The sequence below is a fragment of the Coenobita brevimanus genome, chromosome 3 (assembly GCF_032717465.1).
Source record: "Coenobita brevimanus isolate Jiangsu-jjx chromosome 3, ASM3271746v2, whole genome shotgun sequence".
Taxonomy (NCBI): domain Eukaryota; kingdom Metazoa; phylum Arthropoda; class Malacostraca; order Decapoda; family Coenobitidae; genus Coenobita; species Coenobita brevimanus.
This window is the reverse complement of record NC_136956.1, coordinates 21296874-21309373: the sequence shown is the minus strand read 5'-3', so window position 1 is coordinate 21309373 and position 12500 is coordinate 21296874. Positions and strand designations below refer to the sequence as shown.

General features: G+C 44.2%; 1 protein-coding gene across 1 annotated transcript in view; it reads left to right on the top strand.

Moving 5' to 3' along the window:
• The window catches only part of Dscam4 (Down syndrome cell adhesion molecule 4), a gene marked incomplete at its 5' end in the record, with an annotated part of 70840 nt that overhangs the window by 3129 nt on the left and 55211 nt on the right, over positions 1 to 12500 (top strand). Inside the window, 8 exons of the mRNA XM_080267787.1 lie at positions 573 to 700; positions 1650 to 1851; positions 3438 to 3507; positions 4756 to 4844; positions 6616 to 6771; positions 8111 to 8231; positions 8910 to 9088; positions 12481 to 12500. The exon at positions 12481 to 12500 is cut by the window's right edge and continues 122 nt beyond it. Coding sequence (XP_080123913.1) covers positions 573 to 700; positions 1650 to 1851; positions 3438 to 3507; positions 4756 to 4844; positions 6616 to 6771; positions 8111 to 8231; positions 8910 to 9088; positions 12481 to 12500 — 965 coding nt within the window. The remainder of the gene's footprint in view (positions 1 to 572; positions 701 to 1649; positions 1852 to 3437; positions 3508 to 4755; positions 4845 to 6615; positions 6772 to 8110; positions 8232 to 8909; positions 9089 to 12480) is intronic.

The following is a 12500-nucleotide window of genomic DNA, read 5'->3' as shown; positions in this document are numbered from 1 at the left end:
TTCCTACCTTCCTTCCTTCCTTCCTTCTTTCCTTCCTTCCTTCCTTCCTTCCTTCCTTCCTTCCTTCTTTCCTTCCTTCTTTCCTTCCTTCCTTCCTTCCTTCTTTCCTTCCTTCCTTCCTTCCTTCCTTCCTTCCTTCTTTCCTTCCTTCCTTCCTTCCTTCTTTCCTTCCTTCCTTCCTTCCTTCTTTCCTTCCTTCCTTCCTTCCTTCCTTCCTTCCTTTAGTGATGTTATTTTAGTAAGTTGATGATCATGATGATAGTAATAATAATAATAATAATAATAATAATGATAAATGGTGGTGGTGGTGGTAGTAGTTGCAGTAGTAGTAATTGTAGTAGTAGTTGTAGTAATAGTAGTAGCAGTAATAATAATAGCAGCTACCACAATAATAATAATAATAATAATAATAATAACACTTACAGTAGTAGTAGTCGCAAAAATATTAACAGTAGTAGTAGCACCAATAATAATAATAATAATAGTAGTAGTAGTAGTAGTAGTAGTAGGAGCAGCAGTAGTAGTAGCACCAATAATAATAATAATAATAATAATAATAATAATAATCTTTGCAGGTGGTGGGCGTGCGGGCGTGCAAGAGGGTCCACAGTTCCTGGTAGAGCCGCCCACTTCTCTCTCCTTCCTCAACACGACGGGCGGGGCGCTCCACTGCACGGCACACGGCACGCCCCCACCCACTGTACGTGCACACCCGCTGTCTATCTATTTATCTATCTATCTGTCTGTCTAGGTGTCTATCTATCTGTCTACGCCCATTTTTCTATCTATCTGTGTGTCTCGCTTCCCTCCACTACGTACACACCCTCTGTCTGTCTGTCTGTCTTTCTCTATCTATCTATCTATCTGTCTATCTGTCTGTCTGTCTGTCTCTCTATCTATCTATCTATCTGTCTATCTATCTATGTTCCTTGGTAGACTTGAAATATATACGTAGTTAATTCTCTCTCTCTATCTCTGTCTCTCTCTCTCTCTCTCTCTCTCTCTCTCTCTCTCTCTCGATACAATTCTTCTTAGTAATTACGACGTTCGCTCCCTTAATTAGTGTGTGTGCGTGTGTGTACGTGTATGTGTGTACGTTTACGTGTGCGTGTATGTATGTATATATGCATGCGTGTACCTCTGTGTGTATGTGTGTGTATGCACGCTTATGTGTATGTACAGTATGTGTATGTACGTATGTATGTATGTGTAGATATATGTATGTATCTGTATGTATGTATGTATTTATGTGTGCGTATATATGTATCTTTATGTATGTGTATATTTATGTATGTATCTATATGTATGTATGTATGTTACCTTTGTGTGTGCGTGTATGCCGGCGTGTGTATGTATGTGTGTGTATGTCTTTTTATGTCTCTATCTATCTATCTATCTATCTATCTATCTATCTATCTCATATACCCAACTTTGTGTGCCTTGCGCAGTGGAAAATTCTATCTCTCTCTCTCTCTCTCTCTCTCTCTCTCTCTCTCCCAGGTGTCTAGGGTGGTGGGTGAGGCAGGTACAGTGGTGGTGGGGGTACGGCAGGCGCTACACAACGGTACACTGCTCTCTCTACCTTTCACCCTCTCTCTCTCACTCTCTAACTCTCTCACTATCTCTAACTCTCTCTCACTCTGTCACAGGTGTCATGGGTGGTGGGTGAGGCGGGTCTTGTGGCTGCTACCACTGTGGTGGGGGTACGGGAGGCGCTACACAACGGTACACTGCTCTTTCGGCCATTCACCCCCCGACAGTACCGGCAGGATGTCCACGCCGCCCCGTACCGCTGCCTCGCCTCCTCCCCCGTCGGCCGCATCGTGTCGCGTACCGTTACCGTCAGGGCAGGTACGCTGGTCACCCCTAACACCCGTACCGTAGTGGTTTATTCTGTATTGCAACATTGTATTTTTTTTTACTTGTTAGATACACATACACATACATACGTACATATACACACACGTACATACACATAAATGCATACATATACATAAATACATACATACATGCATACACATACATACACACATACATACATACCGTACATAAATACACACATACTGTACATACATACACATATGTACACGCAAAAACATTCGAACACATACATACACACACACACACACATACATATACATACATACATACACACACATACATATACATACATACATACACACACACACACACACACACACACACACACACACTGGCATGTACTCACGTCAGTTAACGAAGCTCCCTAACACCTTTTCCTAAGCGATTTATTTTGTTTATTACACCTTACTCTCCTTCGTGTTACATAAATCCTTCCAATATCGCCATACTCTGCATAAAGCTCCCTAACACCTTTTCCTAAGCGATTTATTTTGCTTATTACACCTTACTGTCCTCTTCTGTGTTACATAAATCCTTCCAATATCACCATACTCTGCATAAAGCTCCCTAACACGTTTTCCTAAGCGATTTATTTTGCTTATTACACCTTACTGTCCTCTTCTGTTACATAAATCCTTCCAATATCACCATACTCTGCATAAAGCTCCCTAACACCTTTTCCTAAGCGAATGAGTAAGTGACCTATCTCTAATTATGTGAGTGAGAAAGTGACCTATCTCTAATTATGTGAGTGAGAAAGTGACCTATCTCTAATTATGTGAGTGAGAAAGTGAGCTATCTCTAATTATGTGAGTGAGAAAGTGAACTATCTCTAATTATGTGAGTGAGAAAGTGAGCTATCTCTAATTATGTGAGTGAGAAAGTGACCTATCTCTAATTATGTGAGTGAGAAAGTGACCTATCTCTAATTATGAGAGTGAGAAAGTGAACTATCTCTAATTTTGAGTGAGAAAGTGACCTATCTCTAATTATGTGAGTGAGAAAGTGACCTATCTCTAATTATGTGAGTGAGAAAGTGACCTATCTCTAATTATGTGAGTGAGAAAGTGAGCTATCTTTAATTTTGTGAGTGAGAAAGTGAGCTATCTTTAATTTTGTAAGTGAGAAAGTGACCTATCTCTAATTATGAGAGTGAGAAAGTGACCTATCTCTAATTATGTGTGAGAAAGTGAGCTATCTCTAATTATGTGAGTGAGAAAGTGAGCTATCTCTAATTATGTGAGTGAGAAAGTGACCTATCTCTAATTATGTGAGTGAGAAAGTGACCTATCTCTAATTATGTGAGTGAGAAAGTGACCTATCTCTAATTATGTGAGTGAGAAAGTGACCTATCTCTAATTATGTGAGTGAGAAAGTGAGCTATCTTTAATTTTGTGAGTGAGAAAGTGAACTATCTTTAATTTTGTGAGTGCGAGTGTGAGTTATATATATAATTTTGAGTGAGAAAGTGACCTATCTCTAATTATGTGAGTGAGAAAGTGAGCTATCTTTAATTATGTGAGTGAGAAAGTGAGCTATCTTTAATTTTCTTTCAGTGGTGAGGCAGGACTATGAGGTACAAGTGTACGATGAATATGTGATTAGTGGCAATACAGCGGTACTCAGGTGAGGCCCCCCCCCCTCTCTCTCTCTCTCTCTCTCTCTCTCTCTCTCTCTCTCAGTAATAGTAGTAGTATTGATTATTATTATTATTATTATTATTATTATTGTCATTTTTATTATTATTATTATTATTATTATTGTCATTTTTATTATTATTATTATTATTATTATTATTATTACTACTACTACTACTACTGTTGTCATTTTTATTATTATTATTAGCTACTGTTATTATTATTATTATTATTATTATTAAAGTCTATATAGATACAAAAGTACTCTCCACTTTCTATATGTTTTCGTGAGTTACGGATCCAAAATTGTTCTCTTGTATTATTATTATTATTATTATTATTATTATTATACTTATTATTATTATTATTACTATTATTACCGGTATTATTATTATTATTATTATTATTATTATTATTATTATTATTACTATTATTACCGGTATTATTATTATTATTATTATTACTATTATTATTATTATTATTATTATTATTATTATTATTATTATTATTATTACCGGTATTATTATTATTATTATTATTATTATTACTATTATTGTCATTATTACCATTATTATTATTATTATTATTACTATTATTATTATTATTATTATTATTACTTGGATTTTTGAAGTGTGTAGTGCAGGGTTTAAGTCCAAGAGTGTAGTGGGGGTGTAGGTCCCATATTCTGTAGTGTAGGTCCCATTTTCTTTGTTTTACGGGTAGGTTTAGGGGTCACTCAAGTAAAATGCCTTCCCCATGTCAGGTGTCGCATCCCTTATAGTGTATAGTGGAGAGTGTCTAGGAGTGTATTTTGCAGGGTGTAGGTCCAAGAGTGTATTTTGCAGGGTGTAGGCCCCATTTTCTTTGCTGTGTGGAGGGTGTAGGGTGTGTGTAGGTCCCATTTTCTGTAGTGTAGGTCCCATTTTCTTTGTTTTACGGGTAGGTTTAGGGGTCACTCAAGTAAAATGCCTTCCCCATGTCAGGTGTTGCATCCCTTCTAGTGTATAGTGGAGAGTGTCTAGGAGTGTATTTTGCAGGGTGTACTCCCCATTTTCTTTGCTGTGTGGAGGGTGTAGGGTGTGTGTAGGCCCCATTTTGTGTAGAGTAGATCCCATTTTCTGTAGTGTAGATCCCATTTTCTGTAGTGTAGGTCCCATTTTCTTAGTGTAGGTCCCATTTTCTTTGTTTTACGGGTAGGTTTAAGGGTCACTCAAGTAATGTGTTTTTCCCGTGTCAGGTGTCGCATCCCTACCTACGTGCAGGAGTTCGTCAAGGTGGTTGCCTGGGTACAAGACGACACCTACGTCATACAGCCTGGCCTGGAGAGTGGTGAGTAGGGCAGGGAGGGAGGGAAGGGGAGGAAGGAAGAAAGGGAGAGGGAACGAGGGAAGGGAAGGGAAGGAGAGAGAGGATGGGAAGAGGAAGGAAAGGGAGGGAGAGAGAGGATGGGAAGAGGAAGGAAAGGGAGGGAGAGAGAGGATGGGAAGTGGAGGGAAGGAGGGCAGAGAGGTGGAAAGGAGGGAAAATGGAGAAGGAATGAGGGAAGGAAAGGGTGAGCGAAGAGAGGGAGAAAGAGAGAAGGAGGGAAGGGAGAGAAAAAATGAAGGAAAGAAGGAAGGCTGTGGAGAGAAAGAGAGGAATAATGTGAGAGAGAGAGAGAGAGAAGTAGGAGAGGAGGAGGAGGAGAGAGAGATAAGGGGAATTGGAGGGAAGGAGAGATATGGAGAGAAAACGGCCAGAGAGAGAGAGAGAGAGAGAGAGAATGTGTGTGTGTGTGTGTGTGTAAGAGAAAATGCGAGTGTTATCTGTGTATGTGTGTGTGTGTGTTCGAGAGAGAGGGAATGTGTGTGTGTGTGTGTGTGTAAGAGAGAAAGAGAGAGAGAAAATGTGAGTGTTATCTATGTATGTGTGTGTGTGACAGTGAGAGAGAGAGAGAGAGAGAGAGAGAGAGAGAGTGTGTGTGAGAGAGAGAGAGAGAGAGAGAGAGAGAGAGAGAGAGAGAGAGTGCCCTGTATACATTCTCTCATAGTACTGAATACCTCCTTGTCGAGAGAGAGAGGGGGGGAGGGGGAGGGAAGAAGAGGAGGAGTTTTGTGTGTGTGTGTGTATGTATGTATGTTCGTGTGTGTGTGCGTGTCTTGTAATTTCCACAATCTCTCTCTCTCTGTATGTGTGTGTGTATGTTTGTGTGTGTGTGTGTGATCATAATTTCCACTCTCTCTCTCTCTCTCGTGTGTGTGTGTGTGTGTATGATTTTGTGTGTGTATTAACTGCAGTATCATCATAAATACAACTCTCTCTCTCTCTCTCTCTCTCTCTCTTATGTAATGTTTCTTTAAAAATTTTCCCTGGAGAGGAGAGAGAGAGAGAGAGGAGGGAAGTCACGTTGTATGCGACGTGAGAGAGAGAGAGAGAGAGAGAGGAGGGGGGGAAGAAGTACAGGGACAAGTCGTGCCTCAAAAAGTCTTACGAACCATACAGGGAGGTACTGTGTATGTGAGGTTATGTACACGTTACTAGAGAGAGAGAGAGAGAAAGAAAGAGAGCTGGAGGGAGGGAGTTGAGAGAGAGGGGGGAGGAGGGAGGAAGTGAGGGAGGGAGTTGTGAGAGAGAGAGAGAGAGAGAGAGAGCTGGAGGGAGGGAGGGAGTTGTGAGAGAGAGAGGGGGAGGGAGAGAGAGGAGGGGAGGGAGGGAGTTGTGAGTGAAAGAGATACAAAAGAGGGAGGGAGGGAGGGGGGAGAGAGAGAGAGAGGCTGGCTAGGAAGAAACTGGGGCAGGGAAATCTTCAAGAGGTAGAGAGAGAGGGAGAGAGAGAGAGAGAGAGAGTAAGGAGAATATATATGAAAATAGAATAGGGGGAAGAGAGAGAGAGAGAGACTAAAGTGACAATAAGGAAGTAAAGAGCAAAATAAAGAGAGAGAAAGAGAGGAGAGCCTTTCTCTCTCTCTCTCTCTCTCTCTCTCTCTCTCGGGTTCCTTCACATCCTCCAAACGAACTCAAATAATTCAAATATCTACTAACCGTTTTTCCTACTTACACAGGCGGGGTTAGGGTGTACTTACAATTAATCCGGACCTACTTACGCCCTACTTACCAGGTCGGACGGGCGGGAAGTACATGATATTGGGAGACGGCTCGCTTCACATCTACCAAACGGACCCCAGTGATGGCTACCCGTCCTACCGCTGCCGCACCAACCACACCCTCACCGGCGCCCTCACCTTGTCCTCAGCTGGCAAGGTTATGGTGACAGGTAGAGAGAGAGAGAGAGAGAGAGAGGTTATGGTGACAGGTAGAGAGAGAGAGAGAGAGAGGTTATGGTGACAGGTAGAGAGAGAGAGAGAGAGAGGTTATGGTGACAGGTAGAGAGAGAGAGAGAGAGAGAGAGAGGTTATGGTGACAGGTAGAGAGAGAGAGAGAGAGGTTATGGTGACAGAGAGAGAGAGAGAGGTTATGGTGACAGGTAGAGAGAGAGAGAGAGAGTATGGTTACAGGTAGAGAGAGAGAAAGGTTATGATTACAGGTAGAGAGAGAGAGAGAGGTTATGGGTACAGGTAGAGAGAGAGAGAGGTTATGGGTACAGGTAGAGAGAGAGAGAGGTTATGGGTACAGGTAGAGAGAGAGAGAAGGTTATGGGTACAGGTAGAGAGAGAGAGAGAGAGAGAGGTTATGGTGACAGGTAGAGAGAGAGAGAGAGAGAGGTTATGGTGACAGGTAGAGAGAGAGAGAGAGAGAGAGAGGTTATGGTGACAGGTAGAGAGAGAGAGAGAGAGAGAGGTTATGGTGACAGAGAGAGAGAGAGAGGTTATGGTTACAGGTAGAGAGAGAGAAGGTTATGGTTACAGGTAGAGAGAGAGAAGGTTATGGTTACAGGTAGAGAGAGAGAAGGTTATGGTTACAGGTAGAGAGAGAGAAGGTTATGGGTACAGGTAGAGAGAGAGAGAGAGAGAGGTTATGGGTACAGGTAGAGAGAGAGAGAGGTTATGGGTACAGGTAGAGAGAGAGAGAAGGTTATGGGTACAGGTAGAGAGAGAGAGAGAGAAGGTTATGGTGACAGGTAGAGAGAGAGAGAGAGAAGGTTATGGTGACAGGTAGAGAGAGAGAGAAGGTTATGGGTACAGGTAGAGAGAGAGAGAAGGTTATGGGTACAGGTAGAGAGAGAGAGAGAGAGAGGTTATGGGTACAGGTAGAGAGAGAGAGAGAGAGAGAGGTTATGGGTACAGGTAGAGAGAGAGAGAGAGAGAGGTTATGGGTACAGGTAGAGAGAGAGAGAGAGAGAGGGAAGGTAGGGTAGAAATGAGGTAGGTTGCATTTTGCTGTGGTAGGGTAGGGTTGGGCAGGGCAGGGTAGGGTAGAGTAGGGTAAGGTAGGGTAGGGTAGGGCAGGGCAGGGTAAGGTAGAGCAGGGTAGCTTAGGGTAGGGCAGGGCAAGGTAGAGTAGGGTAGGGCAGGGTAGGGTAGGGTAATTTGAAGATAAGGGTAATAATGATAATAATAATAATAATAATAATAATGCTTTTGATTTTACTTCCCTCTTCATCATCATTATTATTATTATTATTATTATTTAGTTGTTTATTTACTTACTTCCAGAGCCGCACGGTAATGTAGCGCCGCGTTTGAGTGTGGACAAGCGAGTGACGGTTACGGTGCGGGCGGGAGGGTGGGCGGTACTGCCTTGTGCCGCCCAGAGCCACCCCACGCCCACATACCGGTACCTACCCTCTCAGTCTATCAGCTTGTCTATCTGTCTATCTATCTGCGTGTCTGTGTTTTATCTATGTATGCGTCTGTGTGTGTTTGATTGAGTTTTATTGGTGTATATATATTTCAGAATACCATCTCATCTGTCTGTCAGCCTCTGTCTCTTTGTTCATCTATCTGTCTATCTATTTCATCTATCAGCCTGTCTATCTATCTATCTATTCATGCGTCTGTCTGTCTATATTATTTTGTCTGTCAGAACCATCTCATCTATCTCTCTGTCTGTCTATCTATCTATCTCTATCTGTGTCTATCTATCTGTCTGCCTGTTTATCTATCTATTTATCTATCTGTCTCTGTGTATATCTATCTATTTTTGTATGGGGGTCACTTATTATTGAGTCATAATGATGGTGATGGTGATGATGATGGTGATGATGATGATGATGATGATGGTGATGATGATGGTGATGATGATGATGGTGATGATGATGATAGTGATGTTGATTATGATGATGATGATGATGATAGTGATGGTGATTATGATGATGATGATGATGATAGTGATGGTGATGATGATGGTGATGATGATGATGATGATGATGATGACACTGATAATTATGATAGTGATGATAATGATGAAAATAATGACAATAATAATAATAATGACGATTCTTTTCCCTTGCAGGTGGGTGCGTCTGGGTGAGGGCGGTGCGGCGGGTGTGGTGGGCGGGTCTGGGCGGCACAGTCAGGTGGGCGGGCTGCTGGTGATCACGGGCGTCATGGTGGGGGATCAAGGCCGCTACATGTGCTTCGTCAACAACAGCGTCGGACACGAGACGGTCGACGCCACACTGAGAGTCACGGGTAGGGTGTAGGGAGGGTGTATGGAGTGTAGGTAGGGTGTATGGAGTGTAGGGAGGGTGTAGGGGAGTGTAGGGAGGGTGTAGGGGAGTGTAGGTAGGGTGTATGGAGTGTAGGTAGGGTGTATGGAGTGTAGGAAGGGTGTATGGAGTGTAGGGAGGGTGTAATGTAAGGTAGAGGAGGAAAACAGGGTAGGACAGGGTGTATGGGAGTGTAGGGAGGGTGTATGGAGTGTAGGGAGGGTGTATGGAGTGTAGGGAGGGTGTATGGAGTGTAGGTAGGGTGTATGGAGTGTAGGTAGGGTGTATGGAGTGTAGGGAGGGTGTATGGAGTGTTGGTAGGGTGTATGGAGTGTAGGGAGGGTGTAGGGGAGTGTAGGGAGGGTGTATGGAGTGTTGGGAGGGTGTAGGGAGGGTGTATGGAATGTAGGTAGGGTGTATGGAGTGTAGGTAGGGTGTATGGAGTGTAGGGAGGGTGTATGGAGTGTAGGGAGGGTGTATGGAGTATAGGGAGGGTGTATGGAGTGTAGGGAGGGTGTATGGAGTGTAGGTAGGGTGTATGGAGTGTAGGGAGGGTGTATGGAGTGTTGGTAGGGTGTATGGAGTTTAGGTAGGGTGTAGGGGAGTGTAGGGAGGGTGTATGGAGTGTTGGGAGGGTGTATGGAATGTAGGTAGGGTGTATGGAGTGTAGGTAGGGTGTATGGAGTGTAGGGAGGGTGTATGGAGTGTAGGTAGGGTGTATGGAGTGTAGGTAGGGTGTATGGAGTGTAGGGAGGGTGTAATGTAAGGTAGAGGAGCAAAACAGGGTAGGACAGGGTGTAGGGGAGTGTAGGTAGGGTGTATGGAGTGTAGGGAGGGTGTATGGAGTGTAGGGAGGGTGTAGGGGAGTGTAGGGAGGGTGTATGGAATGTTGGGAGGGTGTAGGGAGTGTAGGTAGGGTGTATGGAGTGTAGGTAGGGTGTATGGAGTGTAGGTAGGGTGTAGGGAGTGTAGGTAGGGTGTATGGAGTGTAGGTAGGGTGTATGGAGTGTAGGGAGGGTGTATGGAGTGTAGGGAGGGTGTATGGAGTGTAGGGAGGGTGTATGGAGTGTAGGGAGGGTGTATGGAGTGTAGGGAGGGTGTATGGAGTGTAGGGAGGGTGTATGGAGTGTAGGTAGGGTGTATGGAGTGTAGGGAGGGTGTAATGTAAGGTAGAGGAGGAAAACAGGGTAGGACAGGGTGTAGGGGAGTGTAGGGAGGGTGTATGGAATGTACGGAGGGTGTATGGAGTGTAGGGAGGGTGTATGGAGTGTAGGGAGGGTGTATGGAGTGTAGGGAGGGTGTATGGAGTGTAGGGAGGGTGTATGGAGTGTAGGGAGGGTGTATGGAGTGTAGGGAGGGTGTAGAGGAGTGTAGGGAGGGTGTATGGAGTGTAAGTAGGGTGTATGGAGTGTAGGGAGGTTGTATGGAGTGTAGGGAGGGTGTATGGAGTGTTGGTAGGGTGTATGGAGTGTAGGGAGGGTGTATGGACTGTAGGGAGGGTGTATGGAGTGTAGGGAGGGTGTATGGAGTGTTGGTAGGGTGTATGGAGTGTAGGGAGGGTGTATGGAGTGTAGGGAGGGTGTATGGAGTGTTGGTAGGGTGTATGGAGTGTAGGGAGGGTGTATGGAGTGTTGGTAGGGTGTATGGAGTGTTGGTAGGGTGTATGGAGTGTTGGTAGGGTGTATGGAGTGTTGGTAGGGTGTATGGAGTGTTGGTAGGGTGTATGGAGTGTAGGGAGGGTGTATGGAGTGTTGGTAGGGTGTATGGAGTGTAGGGAGGGTGTATGGAGTGTAGGGAGGGTGTATGGAGTAGGGAGGGTGTATGGAGTAGGGAGGGTGTAGGGGAGTGTAGGGAGGGTGTAATGTAAGGTAGAGGAGGAAAACAGGGTAGGGCAGGGTGTAGGGAGGGTGTATGGAATGTACGGAGGGTGTATGGAGTATAGGGAGGGTGTATGGAGTGTAGGGAGGGTGTATGGAGTGTTGGTAGGGTGTATGGAGTGTAGGTAGGGTGTAGGGGAGTATAGGGAGGGTGTATGGAGTGTAGGGAGGGTGTATGGAGTGTTGGTAGGGTGTATGGAGTGTAGGTAGGGTGTAGGGGAGTGTAGGGAGGGTGTATGGAGTGTAGGGAGGGTGTATGGAGTGTAGGGAGGGTGTATGGAGTGTAGGGAGGGTGTATGGAGTGTAGGTAGGGTGTAGGGAAGTGTAAGGAGGGTGTAGAGGAGTGTAGGGAGGGTGTAGGGGAGTGTAGGGAGGGTGTATGGAGTGTAGGGAGGGTGTAGGGTAGGGTAGAGGAGGAAAACAGGGAAGGATAGGGTGTAATGTAGAGTAGTGTAGGTAGGGTGTAGTGGATTATTATTATTATTATTATTATTATTATTATTATTATTATTATCATCATTATTACTGTTATCATAGTGGTAGGTGGGGGCGCTCACCATCCACTCACTCGATATAGTGCTGCTCTCAGGAGCCTGCCCTCTCCTCTCTTACTTCTTCCTATCCTTCTTCTTCTTGTGTCTTTCTTTCCTTCATTCTTTCCTCTTCCTTCTGCCTGTGGGTGACTTTACACTCCCTCTTCTGTCTTTCTTTCCTTCATTCTTTCCTCTTCCTTCTGCCTGTGGGTAACTTTACACTACCTCTTCTGTCTTTCTTTCCTTCATTCTTTCCTCTTCCTTCTGCCTGTGGGTAACTTTACACTCCCTCTTCTGTCTTTCTTTCCTTCATTCTTTCCTCTTCCTTCTGCCTGTGGGTAACTTTACACTCCCTCTTCTGTCTTTCTTTCCTTCATTCTTTCCTCTTCCTTCTGCCTGTGGGTGACTTTACACTCCCTCTTCTGTCTTTCTTTCCTTCATTCTTTCCTCTTCCTTCTGCCTGTGGGTAACTTTACACTCCCTCTTCTGTCTTTCTTTCCTTCATTCTTTCCTCTTCCTTCTGCCTGTGGGTAACTCTACAATGAGTGACAAGCTAAATGGTTTCCTGTACACCAGGAAACCATTTACTACGCTGGGTGGTAACCATATAACCAAATTATGGCGCCTGGTGGTTTAGTGGGTAATTAGGGCGCTCCAATCGGATTGAGCCGGTGAAGGTTTATATCCAAGGGGTGGTTGGGGTTTATTGCTCATGTAATGCCAGTCAGGGATGAGTGAGGCTGGTCACTCATCTTAAATGTCAGGACCAACTTTCCTAGCCCCGGGCTCCTACGCATCTCATGGGGCAACGTAGGATTGGGTGATGGATGGATGGATTGTTATTATTAATACTATTACTATTATTTATTATTATTATTATTATTATTTACTATTATTATTATTATTATTATTACTGTTGTTATTATTATTATTATTATTCTCTGATGCAGCCTACCCCCCCACAGAGCCAGTCAGCGTGCACGTG